At 45.8% G+C, this 23,227-nt stretch overlaps 1 protein-coding gene across 1 annotated transcript; it reads left to right on the top strand.

Annotated features, from left to right (window-relative positions):
- Nucleotides 1–16,371: 16,371 nt before the first annotated feature.
- On the top strand, nucleotides 16,372–18,506 carry LOC124668083 (transcription factor PCF5-like). Its single transcript, XM_047205285.1, has 2 exons — nucleotides 16,372–17,954; nucleotides 18,075–18,506. Exon 1 carries the CDS (start codon nucleotides 16,537–16,539, stop codon nucleotides 17,869–17,871), a length of 1,335 nt encoding a protein of 444 aa, XP_047061241.1. The 5' UTR covers nucleotides 16,372–16,536; the 3' UTR covers nucleotides 17,872–17,954; nucleotides 18,075–18,506.
- Nucleotides 18,507–23,227: the final 4,721 nt, after the last annotated feature.

Below are 23,227 nucleotides of genomic sequence, written 5' to 3' on the forward strand. Positions count from 1 at the left end.
GCTTATTTGTCTCGAAGTTTTAGGTCACCAGGGCTTATATAGGCGAAGAGGCGGAGTCGGAAGGGTCTTGGGGGGCCCACACAGTAGGGGGGTGATACGTCTCCGACGTATCGATAATTTCTTATGTTTCATGCCACATTATTGATGATATCTACATGTTTTATGCACACTTTATGTCATATTCGTGCATTTTACGGAACTAACCTATTAACAAGATGCCGAAGTGCCGGTTCTGTTTTCTGCTGTTTTTGGTTTCGAAATCCTAGTAACGAAATATTCTCGGAATCGGACGAAATCAACGCCCGGGTTCCTATTTTCACCGGAAGCATCCAGAACACACGAGAAGGACCGGAGGGGGGCACCGGGCCCCCGGACCATAGGCCGGCGCGGCCCAGGCCCTGGCCGCGCCGCCATATGGTGTGGTCGCCCCTTCGACCCTCTGACGCCGCCTCTTCGCCTATATAAAGCCCCTGGATCGAAAACCCTGAGAAGTTCGTCGAAACCCACAGAAACCTTCCAGAGCCGCCGCCATTGCGAGGCCAAGATGCGGGGACAGGAGTCTCTGTTCCGGCACGCTGCCGGAACGGGGAAGTGCCCCGGAAGGCTTCTCCATCGACACCGCTGCCATCTCCACCGCCATCTTCATCACCGCTGCTGCTCCCATGAGGAGGGAGTAGTTCTCCATCGAGGCTCGGGGCTGTACCGGTAGCTATGTGGTTCATCTCTCTCCTATGTGCTTCAATACACTAGTAGGAAAAGGCTCATCAGTGGCGCACCAAAAATCGATTCTGTGGCGCATGGGCGGTGCGCCACAGAATTCTCGCCACAAAAATAAGCTTTCTGTGGCACACCGGCCCATGCGCCACAGAAAGTCTTATTTCTGTGGCGCACCGGCGGTGGTGCGCCACAGAAACTTATTTCTGTGGCGCACGGGGGGTGGTGCGCCACAGAATTTTTTTTTGAAATTCAAAAAAAATGGCGGCCAGATCTAGATCTAGATCTGGGGCCGCCGAAATTTTTTAATTTTTTTTTAATTTCACTGGAAGGTAGCCGGAGGTGGGTGGGTGAAGGAGAAGGACGGCCGGAGGAGGAGGAGGAGGTGGTGGTGGTGGTGGTGGTGGTGGTGGTGGTGGTGGTGATGGAGGTGGTGGTGGAGGTGGTGGTGGAGGAGGTGGTGGAGGAAGAGGAGGTGGTGGTGGAGGAAGAAGAGGTGATGGAGGAAGAGGAGGAGGTGGCCGCCGGAGTAGGTCGCCGAAGTAGTAGTAGTAGGAGGAGGAGGAGGAGGAGGAGGAGGAGGAGGCCGGCCGGAGTAGGAGGCCGGCCCCGGAGGAGGTGGTCGCCGGAGTAGGAGGCCGGCCCCGGAGGAGGTGGTGGTGGTGGTGGTGGTGGAGGAGGAGGAGGAGGAGGCCGGCCGGAGGAGGAGGAGGAGGCCGGCCGGAGGAGGAGGTGGTGGTGGTGGTGGTGGTGGTGGTGGAGGAGGAGGAGGAGGAGGAGGAGGAGGAGGAGGAGGTGGTGGTGGTGGTGGTGGTGGTGGTGGTGGTGGTGGTGGTGGTGGTGGTGGTGGTGGTGGAGGAGGAGGAGGAGGAGGAGGAGGAGAAGTTTGCATAAGAGGAGAAGTGAGGAGAAGTGGAGGAGGAGAAGTTTGCATAAGAGGAGAAGTGAGGAGAAGTGGAGGAGGAGTGGAGGAGGGCGGCGGGATGGGCACTAGGTGCGCCACGAGAATTTTTTGGACGTTAATTCTGTGGCGCATGAGCACTAGGTGCGCCATAGAATTTTTTTTTCTTTTTTTTGTATTTTGCAGGAAAAAAACTTTAACTGGCCGTAACTTTTTACTCATTTCGAATTTGGAGATTCTAAAAATTGTCCAACCGGGCAAGCCCGGGTGAATTCGGATGTAGAATTTTCGTCGGATCATTTTGATATATTATGCGTTTTTTTTCGAGTTCGTATGCAACCAGAAATCCAGTTTGATGATTTTCCCACGCAATTTTGCAAAAAAAGTCAAAATTATTGTTTGTTAATTCTCAGTGGTAAAAGATGACATAATACATGGGCATCTTGAAGGAATTTATTTTTCGAAATTTACGGGGGGGGGGTGGAGTTGCGTGGGGAGCCAAAAAGAACTTCGTGGCGCATGGATCTCATGTGCGCCACGAAATGTGTAGTTTACGTGGCGCACCATCCCTCGTGCGCCACAGAAAGTCTTAATTCAGTGGCGTACGAGGAATTTGCGCCACTGAATGTCTTATTTCTGTGGCGCACGTGGTCCTGTGCGCCACAGAAATAGTGAAACCAATGATTGGGGCTGACCCCACCTCATTTACGTGGCGCATGGATTGTTGGTGCGCCACAAAATTAAGCTATTTCTGTGGCGCACCGTGTCTGGTGCGCCACAAAACAAATTTCTGTGGCGCATTTTTTTTGGTGCGCCACAGAAACTACACATTGCCTATAAGGGTTTTCCTACTAGTGATACAATAATCTCATGAGCTGCCTTACATGATTGAGATTCATATGATGATGCTTGTAATCTAGATGTCATTATGCTAGTCAAGTGAGTTTTACTTATGTGATCTCCGGAGACTCCTTGTCCCACGTGTGTAAAGGTGACAGTTGTGTGCACCGTGTGGGTCTCTTAGGCTATATTTCACAGAATACTTATTCACTGTTGAATGGCATAGTGAGGTGCTTATTTATATCTCTTTATGATTGCAATGTATTTGTATCACAATTTATCTATGTGCTACTCTAGCAATGTTATTAAAGTAGTCTATTCCTCCTGCACGATGTAATGGTGACAGTGTGTGCATCCGTGTTAGTACTTGGTTTATGCTATGATTATGATCTATTGTAGATTATGAAGTTAACTATTGCTATGATAGTATTGATGTGATCTATTCCTCCTACATATGCATGAAGGTGACGAGTGTGCATGCTATGTTAGTACTTGGTTTAGTCTTTTGATCTATCTTACACTATAAGGTTACTAAAATATGAACATTAATTGTGGAGCTTGTTAACTCCGGCATTGAGGGTTCGTGTAATCCTACGCAATGTGTTCATCATCCAACAATAGTGTAGAGTATGCATTTATCTATTCTGTTATGTGATCAATGTTGAGAGTGTCCACTAGTGAAAGTGTAATCCCTAGGCCTTGTTCCTAAATACTGCTATCGCTGCTTGTTTCTTGTTTCTTCGTGTTACTACTGCTGCAATACTACCACCATCGACTACACGCCGGCAAGCTATTTTACGGCACCGTTACTCTTGCTCATATATATTCATACCACCTGTATTTCACTATCTCTTCGCCGAACTAGTGCACCTATTAGGTGTGTTGGGGACACAAGAGACTTCTTGCTTTGTGGTTGCGGGGTTGCATGAGAGGGATATCTTTGACCTCTTCCTCCCTGAGTTCGATAAACCTTGGGTGATCCACTTAAGGGAAAACTTGCTGCTGTTCTACAAACCTCTGCTCTTGGAGGCCCAACACTGTCTACAGGAAAAGGAGGGGGAAGTAGACATCAGGGGGCGCGCCCACCCCCCTGGCCGCGCCGCCTTGTGGGGTGGGGCCCTCCTGGCTCCCCTCTGGCCCTCCTTCGGTGCTCTCGAAGCTTCCGGGAAAAATAAGGTTCTGGGCGTTGATTTCGTCCAATTCCGAGAATATTTCCTTTGTAGGATTTCTAAAACCAAAAATAACAGAAAACAGGAACTGGTACTTCGGCATCTTGTTAATAGGTTAGTTCCGGAAAATGCATCAAAACGATATAAAGTGTGAACAAAACATGTAGGTATTGTCATAAAACAAGCATGGAACATCAGAAATTATGGATACGTTGGAGACGTATCGGCATCCCTAAGCTTAGTTCCTACTCGCCCTCGAGTAGGTAAACGATAACAAAGATAATTTCTGAAGTGACATGCTACCAACATAATCTTGATCCAATAATGATGTAAAGCATATGAACTGAGATCAAATCATTCAAAGCAAATGTCTATATTGATATAAGAGATGATAATGCAAGAGTTAAACAACTAGAAGTTTTCATGAACTATTGCTTTAATGACATGAAACCGTAAAAAGTTCATTAAAGATGTTTTAAGTATCTAGCATAGAAGTTCTATCCTTCATTCCAAGCATCAAGTAAATTTTCACAACAAAGAAGGATTCAGTCAAGTAAAAATAAACATGAACGTCATGAATCAACTGTTTCGAAGTCTACTCAACCGGTGAGCGCAAGCATTTGGTATTGGCACCAGGATGTTATGGCATAAAAAACATTAATGGGGGTTTGGAAGGCCAATGAAAGAAAGTCTCACAAAGCTATAAGTGATCATTAGACAAGAGGAAGTCTTATAATCGAAGCTATGCAAGGAGTAGTGATTGCCATGCAACGAATGCACATAGAGCTATATGTGTATGAAAGCTCTCCAACGGAACTAGTGGGGGAGCATCCAACTTGGTTGCTCACGAAGACCTAGAGCACTTTTGAGGAGGCTCATCATTGGAATATACAACCCAAGTTCTATAGTGTAAATTCCCCACACAGTTATACTAGTAAAAGATGAAAACTCTCTCATATGGAGTATAGGTGCTAAACATGAGCACAAATGATGACTATGAATACTGCAGGTGCTAAAACATGAGCACAAGTGTGGATAAAAGATAGTAATGCTGCCCCCTTTTTTCTTTTTTTTTCTTTTTCTCTTTTTTTTTTTCTTTTTTTTTCTTTTCTTTTCTATTTTTTCTTTCTTTTCTTTTTCTCTTTTTGATGGCCTCCATGGCTCTTTTCACTTTTAGAGGCAACATCCTAATATGACAACAAACTTTTTGGTACAAATAACTCGTAATGAATAAAACATGATGTATGAAACTGTATGCCTCTGCCAGTGTAGCAGGATGTGCAATGATCTAGCGTAACATGGGTAAACCACACATCAGCTGTATAGAATCATGCAAAGCAATATGTAAATAATAAATGACAACAAGTCATGTAATGTAAAATGGAAGTTGCATGGCAATATATCTCGGAACAACTATGGAAATGTTGTGGTAGGTAGGTATGGTGGCTGTTTTGAGGAAGATGTATGGCTTATGTGTAGGAGAACAAGAGAAAGTCCTCCCACGGGTTTGGATGTACTGGCGAAGTATGCACAATTCTCAATGTGAGCAAAAGGCAATGCACAGTACCGAGGAGGCAAGCAAATTTGGATGGTGGAAGTGCCAAAAACCGTAGCTTAACATTAGTCAAAAAGAACTCACAAGCTTATTGCAAACAACTAGCAGGTTCATCATTAAGAGCATGATTAAAATTCACTCCAAGGAGGGCCGTTCACGGTGGCACAAGTACCCCGCTAGCTCCCTCGACCTTCAGCACAACTTAGTTATTACGATGAACTCTTAGACATGGAAAGCTATCAAATCCAACTACACCTTCAACTATTTAAGTAGAGTTTGTAGTACGGCACAAGCTTAAAGACAACAATCCACTACTAATTTTAACTTATTTATCCAGCAAGCTTTACCATCTAAATACCTCAAAATGTTTGCAAAGAATCAAGTTATCAAAGCTCAATGTACTACAAGATTATGCAAGTATTTCATTATACCACTACCACATGCAACATTTTATGTTTCCAACCATATAACAATTAACGAAGCAGTTTCAACCTTCGCCATGAACATTAAAAGGAAAGCTAAGAACACATGTGTTCATATGCAACAATGGAGCGTGTTTCTCTCACACACAAGCATGAATTTATTCAGAGAATGGAAATAACAAAACGAAAATAAAAGCACACAGACGCTCCAAGTAAAGCACATAAGATGTGACGGAATAAAAATATAGTTTCACTAGAGGTGACCTGATAAGTTGTCGATGAAGAAGGGGATGCCTTGGGCATCCCCAAGCTTAGATGCTTGAGTCTTCTTGAAATATGCAGGGATGAACCACGGGGGCATCCCCAAGCTTAGACTTTTCACTCTTCTTGATCATATATCATCCTCCTCTCTTGAATCTTGAAAACTTCCTCCACACCAAACTCAAAACAAACTCATTAGAGGGTTAGTGCATAATCAAAAATTCACATGTTCAGAGGTGACACAATCATTCTTAACACTTCTGGATATTGCCCAAAGCTACTGAAAGTTAATGGAATAAAGAAATCCATCAAACATAGCAAAACAGGCAATGCGAAATAAAAGGCAGAATCTGTCAAAACAGAACAGTCCGTAAAGACGAATTTTTCTGGAGCACTTAACTTGCTCAGATGAAAATGCTCAAATTGAATGAAAGTTGCGTACATATCTGAGGATCACGCACGTAAATTGGCAGATTTTTCTGAGTTACCGACAGACGGGGCTGCTCAATTTCGTGACAGTAAGAAATCTGTTTCTGCGCAGTAATCCAAATCTAGTATCATCTTTACTATCTAAGACTTTACTTGGCACAACAATGAAATAAAATAAAGATAAGCAGAGGTTGCTACAGTAGTAACAACTTCCAAGACTCAAATATAAAACAAAAAGTGCTTTCTTTATAGCCATTAAGATGGGCTCAGTAATTTTAACGATGCACTCGCAAGAAATAAGAGTTGAAGCAAAAGAGAGCATCAAAAAGCAAATTCAAAACAAATTTAAGCCTAACCCACTTCCTATGCAAAGGAATCTTGTAAATAAACAAGTTATGTAAGCATAAGGCAACAAGCATAGGAAAACAAGACAAACGCAGCTTCAAGATTTTCAGCAAAAAGAGAGGTGTTTTAGTAACATGAAAATCCCTATAACCATATTGTCCTCTCTCATAATAATTTCCAGTAGCATCATGAACAAACTCAACAATATAACTATGACATAAAGCATTCTTATCATGAGTCTTATGCATAAAATAATTGCTACTCCCAACATAAGCATGGTCATTCTTATTAATTGTAGTGGGAGCAAATTCAACAAAGTAGCTATCATTATTATTCTCATCATCAAATATAGGGGGCATAGTATAATCATAATAAACTTTATCCTCCATAGTAGGTGGCACCAAAATACCACTATCATTATAATCATCATAAATGGGAGGCAACGTATCATCAAAGAAAATTTTCACCTCCATGCTTGGGGGACTAAAAATATCATGCTCATCAAAACCAGCTTCCCCAAGCTTAGAATTTTCCATTGCATTAGCAACAATGGTGTTCAAAGCGTTCATACTAATATCATTGCTACTAGCATGCAAATAAGGTTCCATAGGTTTTTTAATTTTCGCATCAAACAATCCATGTCCTAACTCAGGAAATAGATTAAAAAACTCACTGTTGTTTTCCATTATGCCTAACTAGTGAAAAAAACAAGAAACAAAAAGATGCAATTGCAGGATCTAAAGGAAATAGCTTCGAGCACTCACACACTGGCAACAGTGCTAAGAAATAGCTTAGTAGTCGGAGGATGTGAATACCTTTTACCTTACCTCCCCGGCAACGGCGCCAGAAAATAGCTTGCTGTCCAAAATTGGCTTCTTTCCTGTAGACAGTGTTGGTCCAAGAGCAGAGGTTTGTAGAACAGCAGCAAGTTTCCCTTAAGTGAATCACCCAAGGTTTATCGAACTCAGGGAGGAAGAGGTCAAAGATATCCCTCTCAAGCAACCCTGCAATCACGATACAAGAAGTCTCTTGTGTCCCCAACACACCTAATACACTTGTCAGATGTATAGGTGCACTAGTTCGGCGAAGAGATAGTGAAATACAAGTAATATGGATGAATATGAGTGGTAATAGCAATCTGAAATAAAGATGGCACCGATTAAACATGCAGTGGAACAGTAAATAAACGGAGTTTCGATATTCGGAAACAAGGCCTAGGGATCATACTTTCACTAGTGGACACTCTCAACAATGATCACATAACTGAAACTACTCTACACTCTCTTGTTGGATAACAAACACCATTCATTGTGTAGGGCTACAAGAGCACCCTCAAGCCGGAGTTAACAAGCTCCACAACATCCGGAGTTCATATTTAAGTAACCTTTAGAGTGAAAGATAGACCATTGTAATTTAGACCGAGTACTAACATAGCATGCACACTGTCAACGTCAGGCTATGAAAGGGGGAATAGATCACATCAATACTATCATAGTAATAGTTAACTTCATAATCTACAAGAAATCACAATCATAGCTTATACCAAGTACTACATGATGCACACACTGTCAACGTTACATCATGGAGGAGGAATAAACTACTTTAATAACATCACTAGAGTAGCACATAGATGATATTCAACTAGATCACAAAGAGAAAGATTAACCACATAGCTACGGTAGAGCCCTCAGCCTCGGGGGAGAACTACTCCCTCCTCATCATAGGAGACAACAGCGTCGATGAAGATGGCGGTGGTGTCGATGGAGATGCCTTCCGGGGGCACTTCCCCGTCCCGGCGGCGTGCCGGAACAGAGACTTCTGTCCCCCGAATCTTGGCTTCGCGATGGCGGCGGCTGCGTAACTTTTCTCGTCCCGTGGCTTATTCGTCTCGAAGTTTTAGGTCACCAGGGCTTATATAGGCGAAGAGGCGGAGTCGGAAGGGTCTTGGGGGGCCCACACAGTAGGGGGCGCGCCCACCCCCTGGCTGCGCCGCCTTGTGGGGTGGGGCCCTGCTGGCTCCCCTCTGGCCCTCCTTAGGTGCTCTGGAAGCTTCCGGGAAAAATAAGGTTCTAGGCGTTGATTTCGTCCAATTCCGAGAATATTTCCTTTGTAGGATTTCTGAAACCAAAAACAGTAGAAAACAGGAACTGGCACTTCGGCATCTTGTTAATAGGTTAGTTCCGGAAAATGCATCAAAACGATATAAAGTGTGAACAAAACATGTAGGTATTGTCATAAAACAAGCATGGAACATCAGAAATTATGTATACGTTGGAGACGTATCAGCTTGTACCTCAGAATATTTCCTCCTCCACAGACATTGCCTCATATATTTAACAACGTGTTCTTTAATAGTAACTGGCACATCCAGATAACACATGTAGAATATTGGTAATGAAGCTAGAACAGACTTGACCAATTGTAATTTTCCACCATAGTTAAGGAAGTCAGCAATTCCCTCCAATCTTGTTTGAACTCTTTGCACCATAGGCAGAAAATATTCCAGAGATGGCTTTCTGATTCCAAGAGGCAATCCAAGGTAGGTAAATGTAAAAGTTCCTCTCTAGACGGCAACCCTAGCCGTCGGTTTCTAACATGTATAAATAGGCGGTGATGACGATCCATGCCACCGGGAGGGGGGGAGGGGAGGGTACCAAGCCTACCGGAGATGGGCCTCGCTCCGCTCGTTAGAAGTTAGCCTCCCTTTTTATAAATTTGTATCATAGCCTAACAAAAATGAGTAAGATAAGATTCAAAAAAAGTTTCCGCGAGAAGAATTATGAAAAATACTCTTAAAGTTCAATGTTTCTCCCGCATTATTGTATTTTAGCACAAATATGCGTTGGAGTAAATGCATAAATATTGCATATCAGAACTATATACCCACAGCTACCAGAGCGTCGGCTCCTAGTACCAGGGTAAGGGCATTTTCAGCAGGCCGACCCATCAGGTCCGTTTTGGTCCATTTGGGTTGCCCCGTGGACAGATTGCGTGTCACGGTCCGGCTAGGCCAGTGCGCCCGGCGGATGACCCAATTGGTCCGCTGCTGGGCAATTGCATACATATTTGGAGATAAATTTGCTTGAAACAAATTGGTACGATAAACTAGAAAGTAATAAAAACATAGTAGAAGACTGCATTGTCTTCATCTTGCCCTCTCCTAGTCATCCTTGTCGGTGTGGTAGTGGAGGCGGAACATGGTATCGTAGAAGACCTTGACGGTGAGCATGTCGTGACCGTTGGTCTCAAAGATGACGATGTGAATGACTTCGATGGCATGCGCGCGAGCTAAGCACCTCCAGCCGTTGTGGAGGAACATGTGCCCTTGGCCGTCGAACATCACCTCCAGGGACCACATGCAGGTTGCGTCGCTGAACACACGCAATACGATGTCGTGGGGCTCTTGCTCATCGATGATTGATAACCCACAAGTATAGGGGATCGCAGCAGTCTTCGAGGGAAGTAAAACCCAAATTTATTGATTCGACACAAGGGGAGGTAAAGAATACTTATAAGCCTTAACAACTGAGTTGTCAATTCAGTTGCACTGGAAAAGCACTAGTAACAGGGGTGATGTGAAAGTAGCGATGATATGAGAGCAATAGTAACGAGTAACACGACGACGAGTAGCAGTAATACAGGAGCAATGGCACCAGAGAATAGTTGATACTACTTCCAATGACATGTAGAACGAGTATATGATGATGAAAGATGGACCGGGGTTCCCAGCGATCTACACTAGTGGTAACTCTCCAATAACAAGTGACAAGTGTTGGGTGAACAAATTACAGTTGGGCAATTGATAGGATTGATAAAGCATTAAGAAAGAACATCAATTCATTAATCATGTAGGCATGTTTTGCAATTATAGTCGTACGTGCTCGCAATGAGAAACTTGCACAACATCTTTTGTCCTACCAGCCGGTGGCAGCCGGGCCTCAAGGGAATCTACTGGATATTAAGGTACTCCTTTTAATAGAGCACCGGAGCAAAGCATTAACACTCCGTGAAAACATGTGATCCTCACATCACCGCCATCCCCTCCGGTTGTCCCGATTTCGTCACTTCGGGGCCTTTGGTTCCGGACGGTGACATGTGCATACAACTTGTAGATACAATCTAAGCAATAATTATAGAGCTCAAATCTAAGATCATGCCACTCGGGCCCTAGTGACAAGCATTAAGCATAACAAGATTGCGAGCAACAATAACTTCACAAACTTTATAGATAGACTAATCATAATGTATCATCCATCGGATCCCAACAAACACAACACCGATTACATCAGATGGATCTCAATCATGTAAGGCAGCTCATGAGATCATTGTATTGAAGTACATAGGATAGAGAGTACCAACTAGCTACTTCTAGAACCCGTAGTCCATGGGGGAACTACTCACGGAGCATGATGGAGGCGGTGGCGTCGATGGAGATGGCTTCCGGGGCACTTCCCCGTCCCGGCAGGGTGCCGGAACAGAGACTTCTGTCCCCCGAATTGGAGTTTCGCGATGGCGGCGGCGCCCCTGGAGTCTTTCTGGAGTTTCATCAATTGGTATCGCATTTTTAGGTCGAAAGGGCTTATATAGGCGAAGAGGCGGCGCAGGAGGGCTGACAGGGTGGCCCCACACTAGGCCGGCGCGGCCAGGCCTGGGGCCGCGCCGCCCACATGTGTGGTGGCCCCCTGGCTCTCCTCCGACTCCCCTTCGGTGTTCTGGAGCCTCCAGGAAAAATAAGATCTTTGGCGTTGATTTCGTCCAATTCGAGAATATTGCCCGAACAGCCTTTCCGGAACCAAAAACAGCAGTAAAACGAGAACTGGCACTGTGGCATCTTGTTAATAGGTTAGTTCCGGAAAATGCATAAAAACGTTATAAAGTGCAAGCAAAACATGTAAGTATTGTCATAAAATAAGCATGGAACATCAGAAATTATGGATACGTTGGAGACGTATCAATGATCGACGCGAACCTCTGGGGCAGGTGCAACCTGTCCCATTTCATGCCCTAGTGGATTGTGACGCCCAACTCAAAACCGGAGATGTCGATGGCGATGGGGTCGAGCGATGATGGTGACGGGGACGGTGGTGGCCAACTCTGTCCTCTCCACCATGCCTTCCTCGGCAACCTCGACCTCAGCCACGCCCACGGCCCGAAGGCCGTCCTAGACTCCCTTCCCTCGAGTCTATGCTGCCAGCCATTTCCGTTAAGATGCCGGCGGTGGTGGTGGGGAATGAAAGAAGATGTTGTGGAAGAAAATGGACGATGTTGGACTGCTTAAAAAGGCAAGGGGCATTGGATGTCGACGCGTAGGCTGAAACACCGGCATTGATGAGGGCAGTTGGCGGGCGGCACGGCCAGAGCAGAAGCACATGCGTCAGGCGGCACGGCCATGGCAGGAGCGCATGCAACTTTAAAATCAGTCTACTTCCATTGATGGCTAGAGAAAGAAGGCTATTGGGCCACTGCCATGCGGGCCTCGCTCCACATGGCCGGATACGGGAGGACACGTGCTCTATCCACGCCGAGCACTGGTTCTCCAAATTTTGTACCCCATGGAACAGATCCGTTTGAGTCGCTTCGCTGAAGCATGCACGGCCGGTCCGCGTGGACCAATATAGATAGAACCCGATGGATCGTCCCCGCTGGAGGGAGATGGCCTAATCTCATATGAGACGGCCGGCATGGTTCTGCGATTTATATTTTTCAATGTGAGATTTTGTTCCGGGCTGGAATGTCCCTGTCTGGCTGGAGAGGCAGAGGCAGCAATCGTAATGTACTTGTTTTGTTTGGACGAGCGGATTGTTTAAGCGCTTTGTTTAGTGCGACGAGGGGGGCAGCCCTGCTGTTCGTGCAAGTGCGTTTCACCACGCGGTTAACTGAGCCGTGCATATGTGCTCGGTCTCTCCTTTGGCGCAAGTGCATCGCATGACACTACTGCCTCTGCCTGCGTACGGTGAAAGGCCGCGTCTCTTTCCGCAAAGCGAGCGATTAAAGGCAGCCCCAGCCGGCCGGATGAGGCCAAAAGTTGCATCACTCGCACTGTGCACAGCCAGGCACAGCACTTGGCTGCACACGCTACTCAGAGTGAAATTCAGATCTTGGCTCCAAGGATTAGAAAATCAGCGCCAAAACAACCATGACACTTCTTTGAGCTACACAAAGTTAACAAACTCTGATTCTTTTATTATTTTTTTGTCGCTCAAAATACAAAATATTTTGTATCACAGGCTGGGTGAATAATTTTGTATAGTGCCTAGTTTTAGATTAGAGGCGTATAGCCTTCTCCTTTTTCTTTCGTGATGCTAATCTCTAGCGTATGGCTTGTACATTACTTTCTTTAAATTTATAAAAATATGCACCAAGGAAACCCATAGTTTAGCTCCAAAACGAAATTCAACTTGAGATTTTGTATGTACATGACATACATTATTGCATACTTTTAGAATTTCCTATCTCTAATTCATTTCGTACTCATCCGGTTAATTTCCCATTTTTAATTCGTTTTGTCTTGTTGGCTCACCGAGCTAATCGAAAGGTAAAGTTAGGACTTGACATACTCACACTATGTCGGTAGCCACTCACAATAGAAGGCCCATTGGTTAAAACCCTCGAACATCAAAACAAAAAAAAAGACCAGAGGGGGGAACCCCTGGGTATATTTTTATAGAAGAAATTCAAGAAACACAAGCAAGATAATCTCTAGGCTAGCACTGGATTACAAGAATGTAACCCTACCACTGAGCTAGCACTTAGTTCTAAAAAAAAACCCTCGAACATGAAACCCTAGGTTACTTAAGCAGATAATCTCTGGGCCATCTCAATTCATGATTAGGGGCCTGGTTCATTTGCTACCTTTTTTTCCATGAGCACCACAAGTAGAGCTTTTAGGGCCACTCAGGAAGAGTTGATCCTGGTTCTTATTGGTGGGACGGATCTATTTTTACTGTGTTTTCTAGTTCGGTTAGGGTGTGTGGCATACTTAGGAAGATGTGGTGATGCTTCCTAAAAATGGAATGAAGTCATCCCGTCTTTGCTATGTCCTAGCGGTACGTCTAGCATCGTCAGAGGGCGTGTGGAGGTGTATCGCCGATGGATCTCGATGTATTTATCGGTGTTCTTTGTGATCTACCCTTCTCTTCATCGGCGATGGTTGCTGCTCTTGTGCGCTGGTCCTTAGGGGCCCTAACACGATGAATACCAGTCTGTCTAGTACAAGAAGCTCTATTATGATAAGTTGTTTCGGCTCTAGCGAGGGAGGGCGAGGACGACAGCAAGCCTTCGCCTCGCTCGAGTGCTTTTATTCGTTGCTAGGTGGTCCAAGAATCTGTTTGCAATTTTTATTGTTTTTTTTGGATTCCTTCTATTGGTGTTGAGATTATGAATAGATCGGTGGACTTTTTGCAAAGAAAAAAGAATTAGATACTTTATAATCGAAATCTCATCGGTGGTATTGAGCACTAGTGAGCCTTTTTTTGAAAATGTTAAAATTCACACTTTTGGGTCTTTAAAAAATCTATCAAAATTTGTGTAGCTAGATATATACATCTAAATTGTACGATATAATTTTTTTAAAAAAACTTTGTATTATATAAAAATACAAATTTCTGACAAAAATACCCGCACATCACTACACCCTGTAATCCATAATAAATGTGGGGGTCTTATTATGGACCTAAGGAAGTACTATATCTAGTAAAAAAAAATCTATAGATAAAAATAACGAATTTTCTGCTGAAACTTCTCACGGATATACAAACAATGTATACATATTTCCTTTTTTTTACTTTTTTGAAATTCAAAAATACAAACTTCATTTTTTTCTCAAGACAAGGGCACACTAGTGCCAGGGTGCACCAAATTCATGGCCCTTCATATGTCCTTTGCTCCTTGGGTTATTTGTATGCTAAATTAGTTATTTAAATAAAGAGAAGGATGCTGGTGGCTCTTGTTCAGCCCCCTGAATTGACTTGGCCAACTATGCACGTTCATCATATTTACTCTTAAATATCTGGTTATGTCTTTTGGCATCCAACTGAACAAAATAAGCAACGACCAGATTTTGGTGCCACGCCAAGAAAACTGTCACCGGATCAAAATCTAGGCCAGGAGATGGCCAAATCTTGCAAACGCCACTTTTAGCAAGGTGGGGCTACAAACGAGACAGACCACCAATATATCTAATTAAGAACCAGAAGCATTTCAAAACACGCTTCAACTCTCTCGACTTTTCGAAAGTAGCCAAATGCAGAACCGTACAAGCGCATATATGCTCTTTCATAATTGGAACTTCAAATTGCTATGCTACTCCAAAATGAGTATTAATTTTTCTTTCTAGAATATACCTTGAAAGATGTATCAATTCATAGAAGAAGAGGCTAAAATGGCCAGTACAACGTCTAACAGGCAACATGATATGGACACAGAGCCATACGATTAACAACACTACACACAACAACTAACCGGCAAGGACTCTCCTTGCACCGTCACCTGTCAAGAATGGCTATGAGGCGATGCACTAAGCTTGTAGGCCTCATTACAATCGAAGGAAGGAACTTCAGGAGGCTGACTCCAACTCCAATATGAACCAAGCCAACGCAACCGTCCACCCATAAACGCCTAAGGGTCGGCGAGAGAACGATGGGACTGAACATACCATAGGTGGCTACGCCCAAGAAGTGTCGACGACATGAATTTTAGGACCAACTGTGTCCGCTTAATTACAAGAAAACATATACTCCGTGGATCCACAATTAAATCGCGTTATAGGCTTAGTCGAAATCAAAATCTGTAAAGTTTAACCAAAAAATACAAGAAAAATATCAACTTTCAGAATATCAAATGCATATAATTCGTAGATTTCCTAGCAATTGAATTAAACTTTATAAAATTTGACTTTAACTAAACGCAAAGTAATATAGACGATGACAGTACATAGAACAAGCAAGTAAATATCCAGCACATGAGCACATGATGTGTGCATGCCATATTCCCAAATTAGAAAAGTAATGAGCTACACATGGAAAACCTGCACACTCAACTCAAGCAGCCCCTCCCAAATTGGCTTTCAATCACACTCCTTGGGCTCCAGCATTTGCTGAGCTCGGCTGGATGTTCCCCAAGCAAGCAAGGAAGCAAGCAAGGAGTCTCTCTCCTCTCGTCTCCTCTCTCCAAAAGAAAGTGCTTTTCCTTTTCTCCTACACGCATATACGCACATTGACACTGACAGAGAGCTCTCTCTCCTCACTAAATCCCAAATCCTGCTCTTATCATCCTGTTTTCCTGCCTCCCTTTGCCCTTGTGCCTCCTGCCTGCTCTCCAAACCTCCCACACACACACCAAGGAAGAGAGAGAGAGAGAGGAGCCAGGAGCAAAAGGTTTTGCCTCCCTCAACCCTCGCCGGGAGTCCCCCCTGCTAAAATGTGAGATGTCCAATCCATCAGATTGCCTCCTCTAGTTCAGTCCCCCACTCCTCTCCTCTCCTGGGTCAGTCCCCTGCCTGCCTCCCCACCGCTGCTCCCTCTCCTCCAGCCTTCTTCTTCTTCTTGATTTTTTTCATGGATTCTTGTGTTTCTTTCTCCTCCTAGTTATGGGATCCGGCGAGCTGGATGGACGCGCATTGGAGCAGCAGTAGCGGAGGCGAAGCTGCAGCCGGGGGATCTGGATCCGAGGCACCACCACCGGGGTCCTCACGGAGGCGACGGCGTAGGAGGCGGCGGCGCTGGCGGGCAGCAGGAGGCTGCAGATGAGGACCACCACCACCACTACCGCCTGCTGCAGCTCCACCAAGAAGAACAAGTGCAGCGGGACCAAGAACCGCCGCAAGTCCCCGTCTTCCAGCTCTCCCACCTGCAGGCCGCGTCCGTGAGGCAGCCGGGGGCCGAGTATGCCCTTCTCTCGCCCATGGGCGACGCCGGCCAGTCCCACCACCATCACCACGGCCTCCAGACGCAGCTCCTGTCCTTCGGCGGAGGCCACCACCCCCACATGCACCAGTTCACGGCCCAGCCGCAGCCGACCCAGACGCGGGCGCGAGGAGGACGCGGCGGCGGCGGCGAGCTGGTTCCCGCGGCGACGCCCGCGCGTGTGAGGGGCGGCGGGGGCGGGGAGATCGTGGCGGTCCAGGGCGGGCACATTGTGCGCTCCACGGGGCGCAAGGACCGGCACAGCAAGGTCTGCACGGCGCGCGGGCCCCGCGACCGCCGCGTGCGCCTGTCGGCGCACACCGCCATCCAGTTCTACGACGTGCAGGACCGCCTCGGCTACGACCGCCCCAGCAAGGCCGTCGACTGGCTCATCAAGAACGCCAAGGACGCCATCGACAGCCTCGACACCCTCCCCGCCTGGCAGCCCACCGCCGCCACCAATGCCGCCGCCGCCGCGCCGCCCTCCTCCTCCACCCACCACGACTCCGCCGACAACTCCGACGACCAGGCGCAGGCCATCACCATCGCGCACACCTCCTTCGACTTCGCCGGCTCTGGCGGCGGCGGGGCCCACGGCGGCGGCATCACCTTCCCGCCGTCGCTCGACTCGGACACCATCGCCGACACGATCAAGTCCTTCTTCCCGATGGGCGGCACCGCGGGCGGAGAGGCGTCGTCGTCCACCGTGGCGGCGAACTCGTCGGCAATGAGTTTCCCGGGCTACACACCGGACCTCCTGTCGCGGACCGGCAGCCAAAGCCAAGAACTTCGGCTGTCGCTGCAGCCTTTACCAGACCGCATGTTCCACCACCACCAGCAGCAGGAGCAGCAGCATCGGTCGCACGGCCACGACGGCAACGGCACCGCGCAGCAGGCCATCTTCCCCGGCGCCGCCAACTACTCGTTTGGCGGCGGCGGCGCCATGTGGGGAGAGCAGGCGCAGCAGAGCCAGCGCATGCTGCCGTGGAGCGTGCCCGACCCAGGCGGCGGGACCGCTGGCGGCGGCTACCTGTTCAACGTGTCGCAGCAGGCGGCGCACATGCAGGCGGCGCTCAGTGGCCAGAGCCAGTTCTTCTTCCCGAGGGGACCCCTTCAGTCCAGTAACCAGCCCTCCGACCGAGGATGGCCGGAAACCGTCCAAGCTGACAACAACAACAACCAGATGCAGCAGGGCTTGAACCCCTCCATCGGGTTCGCTCAAGGCGTCAGCTTCTCCGGATTCCGGCTCCCCGCGAGGATACAGGGCGACGAGGAGCACAACGGCGGCAATGGCGACAAGCCGCCGTCCGTGTCCTCGGCTTCCCACCACTGACAGCAGCAGTGGACGACAGATGACTTCACCACCAACCACCTTGTACAAGTAACAGCGACAGCAGCTCCCCCAGTCGCATCACTGTGAGAATTCTCTCATGGGACTTGCACCTCAATTCTTCTGTTCCTTCCCGATGCTGCACTGCTGATATCGTTTCTTGAACTCGATTTCTGATGTGAATTTTATCCTCTTGATTGATGCAGGTGTTGATCTGCTACCACTTCTTCTTGACAAGAGAACTGGTGACTGCAACCAGGAGGAGCAAAATTCGGTTTGTTGGTTGGTTGGTTTGGTTTTCCATCTCTTCTGCTAGGTGTGTCATTGGTTTTTGCTTCAAGAATTCGATCGCTGGGAGCATCTTAGAATTAGGCTTGTGAGAGTATGCAGCACCGGGCCTGGCCAGCCTCTGTGTTTGTTGCATTGCAGTAGATGTAGTCGATGTTGTAGCTGTCGATCGTAGGTCAAGCTTGATTGCTTTCTTTTACCAGTTGGTTATGATGCATGGATGATGTGCTTTGCTTCTTCCTGCGGATTCAGGACCCAGAAGCAGTGTCCGCCGCTGCTACTACTAATGTTGTTCTTGAACTTTTTATATAAATGGATGATGGGGAGAGGAGTCTTCCACTCTATCTTTATCTTTCCATCCTTTTCTGGATTGCAACATCTTTCTTTCTTTACTGTCACTGGAAACAGATGTTGATTGGTGCCTGTCGCATACTATCTTCCCCACTAACTTCTTTTTTATGTTGGGCATCCAACTCTCCAGCCTCCTTATGTTTATGCAGCAGCCTCTACTATTCTTTTTAAAGACTTGTTTGGAACTCAGAGATAGAGAGCTGCATGCCATTGCCGCTGGACCTCCGACCTTCCTCAACACAACCAAAAGGGATGGAATCAATGCAAACTTTAAGCTTCACAATGTAGATGATTGCAAGCTCCCATGGATGACCTTGCATAGTACTGATACTTGTCCACTACTACAGTGCATCCGTTTTTCCTCCTAGGCTATGCATGTGATCTGTTGGGTCTCTTTCCCTGCCGCTGCAGCCAGCAGGGAGGAGGCAGCATGCATGCCAGCAACAGCAGCTGCAGCTTTCCTAGAGCTCTGTTCTACCACCTCTATAGTATCTACCATATCACTGGGCAAGGCAAGATTGCTACTGCTGCAAGGAAAAGGGCAAAAGGCTGTCTGTGTGTTGTGTGTGGGCGTCATTAGTACTATCTGCATGTCTTACATGCGCCACCAGTGACTCAGTGCCACAGCACAAGCTCTTTAACCATTTTACCTTGCTGCATCAGGCTTCACTTGTCTTTGCACTCACTGATGCAGCACTTTGTGACAGATGCCTGAAATAGGGATGAGTGCTCGTCTCCCACCTCCTCTCTGATTGGCTTTCATATGCCTGTCCTGTAGTGACTTAAGCCTGGTATGGTAATTAGTTGTGGCCCGTGGGAGATGAGACTGGTAGGCATGCTGTCAATCTCATAATTCAGGCATATGCAGACACCTTCACTTCACTTGTTCCCCACTTCAATTTGGAGTCTCCATGAATGAGTGCTTTGCTGGGAGCTGGAATAAGCAATGGCAGCACCACTACTGTGTACACATCCTACTTGCACCATCATACTCCAAGTGGTTAACAGCGGTTTTACAAGCTTTAGCACTCAGCACTTGTTATCGCTATATGCACTTGGATCTGGAGTACTCCATGCATTATGTAATCAAATTTCATAGTATTATGTAATTAAATCACCTGGGTAGTATTGCATGAAGAATGCATGGTTCGGAGCAAGATCGACGAGTGCTTCAGGAGAAGCTCTGAACATACTAATGTCTCGTTCTCCATGATATCCATGGTACCCATGGCTCCTATGATTTATATAATTTGCATAGAAATTGTGCAGTATTTGGATCCTACGGAAAAATTTCTACACAAGTTGTTTGATTCATAGGAATATATTCTATAGTAGAAATCCTATATGAATCTTGTAGTGTAATTTATATAGGAAAAAAGCATTAACTCATACCGCATGAAAAATTCCTTTGCTACAATGAAACACACTACATCTTCCTATAGGTTTCAAGTAGACATGACATACTAATCCTATGCTTTTCCTATTTCTGCATTTTTTTCTATCGTATGAATCAAAGGGGCCCTCAACATATTATCGTGCGAAATATGAATGAATCTAGTATGGCAATACTATAATTGCAATAATAATTACCTCTAAGCTGTTCTTTGTTCTTGTGCATATAAGCTGTTCTTTGTTCTTGTGCATATTACCTCTAAGATCAATTAGAGAGCGTTTGGTAGCTCACATCCACCTTGGCTTGCATGTGGGTGAAAAAAATGGCCCATTTAGTTGCCGGGAGGTCTCTGTGTTGTGGCCCAATCGGTTTTTAAAGCACCCCCGAGCCTTCCCTAGAATGAACAGTCGAATCAGCTTGTTTATATGGAGCCAGGCTCCCTTCTCGTGGCTAGCTTGCACGTGAGGAGACATGAGCTTACGTCAGTTGGACTTGTTCACCATCCTTCACCTCCATATTTAAATCATAACAACCATGCATCGAATCAAAATATGATGTATGTCGTGGATACGACCACGACAGGTACTACGGGCGGCACTTCATCGATGTGGGGGTAAGGTGGCGTAGCCATCTGCGGAGCGAGGTGCATAAGACAAGGGTTTTACACAGGTTCAGCCCCTCCGGAGAGTAAAAGACCTACGTCCTGCTAGATCTGTTGCTTAGATTAGTTTACAATGGGGTGGCTCAGTCGGCTATGGAACCGAGAGCTATGGAGGTGAGGGAGAATGAGATCGGATCCCTTCTAGGGTTTAGCTCGGGAATTTATATAGGCACCCCGATCTAGGGTTTACATGGAGATAAGATCGTATCTAAACGATCGCTATAAGGCCTGGATCCTTTGTCCCGCACCAAAGTCATGAACAACTTTAGTCGCCTGGGCCTTCGGTCCAGTCACCATTCTTCAAGTCTTGGCCTAGTCGCTCAGGGTTTTAGGCCCAGTCGCCCTGCCGACTGGACCCCCTTTTGGGTCTTCTCTCCGGCGGCGAGTGAGACTAATGGTGAACCCCCTTGGGTGTATCCCCATCAATGTACATATAAAAGATGCACGTCAATGACATGAATTCATTATGACAATGAGTTTCGAGTTTTGTGAGTCGTAGATCGTAAATTTCATGTTCATGTTTAGAGCTTTTTTGAGCGAATTTTTCCAAATTCGTCTCACATGGTCGACCGTTTGAAATTTCCTTCAATTAGTAGCTTCACCTCATCATTACACACAACTCTCGCATTGTAAGTTTTTCGTTTCGGCGAATGTAGACGGATAGATAAACAACTCGTCATTATAACTAGTATGTATGTGGTAGTTCATCTGTGTATACCGTAACATCTTCGGTCTCTTGTATTCTTGATCGTCATATCGGTTCATGCTGGACGGCGACATGTTCGTATTTTCCACGCGTTTTCTGTGGTATGCTGATGACGGCTACTAGCAACGCCAAAAAAATCTTGATACGTTGGGACTCCAATTTTAGAGTGTTATATCAGCATAGTATCTTCCCCACAAGGGTGATTCGAGGGTTTATATAAAACTCTCGGGGAACTGGACAAAGAGTATTATCTTCTCTCCTTTTCTAGCAATCCTGCAAGTAAAATAAAAGCTTTGTGTCCCTCACTCCACCATGTGATTGTCAAGCACAAGGTTTCGCGTAAGTAAATAAAACACAAGTAAAAATAAAGCGAGTAAAACTATATAAAATAATGTAACTAAGTCAAAACTGTAAAGGGGTTGATTGTTTTTGTTGTTTTGGATGCAAATAAGAAAATTAAATATTTTTGTATTTTCGTATTAAAACAGTGATGCAAGTAGAAAAAAAGATAAAAGCAATATAAATGTGTTTCTTATGATAAAAAGTGGACCGGGATTCATGGGTTCACTTGACTATTCTTTCTTTTAAGTTGTAGTGGACAAATAGTAATTCATCAATGAGATATGGGGATGCAAAATAATAACATGAGTAAGATACTCATTCATATTGGCATCATGTCTTAATATAGAGATGATGCAACACATCTCACAAGAAAGGGAAAACTTCATGCAATCTTGTATTAAGAATTAACAGAGTATAGTCATAAGTACTTTGACATGATGTTTGAATATTAAATATGCTACCTTGACCAAACAAGATCATCACTTTTGTCACGTGATGAACATAGCACATGCATTCACTTAATCCCTAGTGAGGCAGCAAAAGAAAAGGCAAAATCATAATAGATCATGAATTTGTTATCACTATTCAATCACTTAAACCATGCTACTCCATCTAATACACACATCACCTAATATTTCTAGATATTTCCTGTATAAAATCTGATATGTACCTGTATTTTGTACAGATCTGCAGAAAACCTCGAAAATCCTAAAAAACACTTCTGCGGCGCATATCGCAGGATGCGCTACAGAATCTGGTGCATAATTATGTGGCGCATATCGTAATATGCGCCACAGAATCTAGTGTCTTTCTGTAGCGCATAAGGCAATATGCGCCACAGAAGTCTCGAAATTCTATGGCGCACCCCAACATGCACCCTAACTAAAAAATGTGCGCCACATACGAGGGTTTTCCTAGTAGTGAGTGAGGCCCCCGTGAGCTAGGGGCCGTCCAGGTAGTAGTTCTATGTCTCTAGTTGTAAATTCTTGTTTTGAGTCTCCTAGAAAGTGGAAAGGTTCATCTACAATCCACCCTAATCACCATGCATAGAGGACACCAAGCAAACGATCTCCTCCTCCCAAAATTTCTAGAACGGCGCCACCATCATGTGCCTTTTGGAGGTCGTTGCTTGCTAGTAATGGAGTCCAATGGTGCAACATCGGGTGAATAGCTCATGTGCGACATTGTTTGAGCGAATTGGAAAAGAAGGGACATCGTTCGTCAAAATAACTGTCATGTGCATTTCTTAGGTAGGAAATAGCCTAGGGCCACACACGCCATAAAATGGTCGTTAACAACACAATTTCGTTAGTTCAAAAGTTAGGACAAATTAGTCACACTTATTAGACTTATTAGCAGCTGACAGACCGAGTTAAACAAACCGCTTCCTACCGAGTGCACGCGTCACCTCATGTGGCTTCTCCGGCGGCAGTGAAGCTCACCCATCCTTCTCGGCGGCGGCGCTAGAACATTCTCAGAGGCAGCGGCGCTTTCGTTCTACAGCGGAGGTGGTGAGTGACATTTAAACCCTAGATTTTGGAGGCCGGGTGTGATGAACGAGGGGAACAAGATGCAGCCGCGAGAGGGAACTTATAATCAATATTTCCCTTATCTCTTC

This window comes from Lolium rigidum, chromosome 6, assembly GCF_022539505.1.
Source record: "Lolium rigidum isolate FL_2022 chromosome 6, APGP_CSIRO_Lrig_0.1, whole genome shotgun sequence".
NCBI classification, from domain to species: domain Eukaryota; kingdom Viridiplantae; phylum Streptophyta; class Magnoliopsida; order Poales; family Poaceae; genus Lolium; species Lolium rigidum.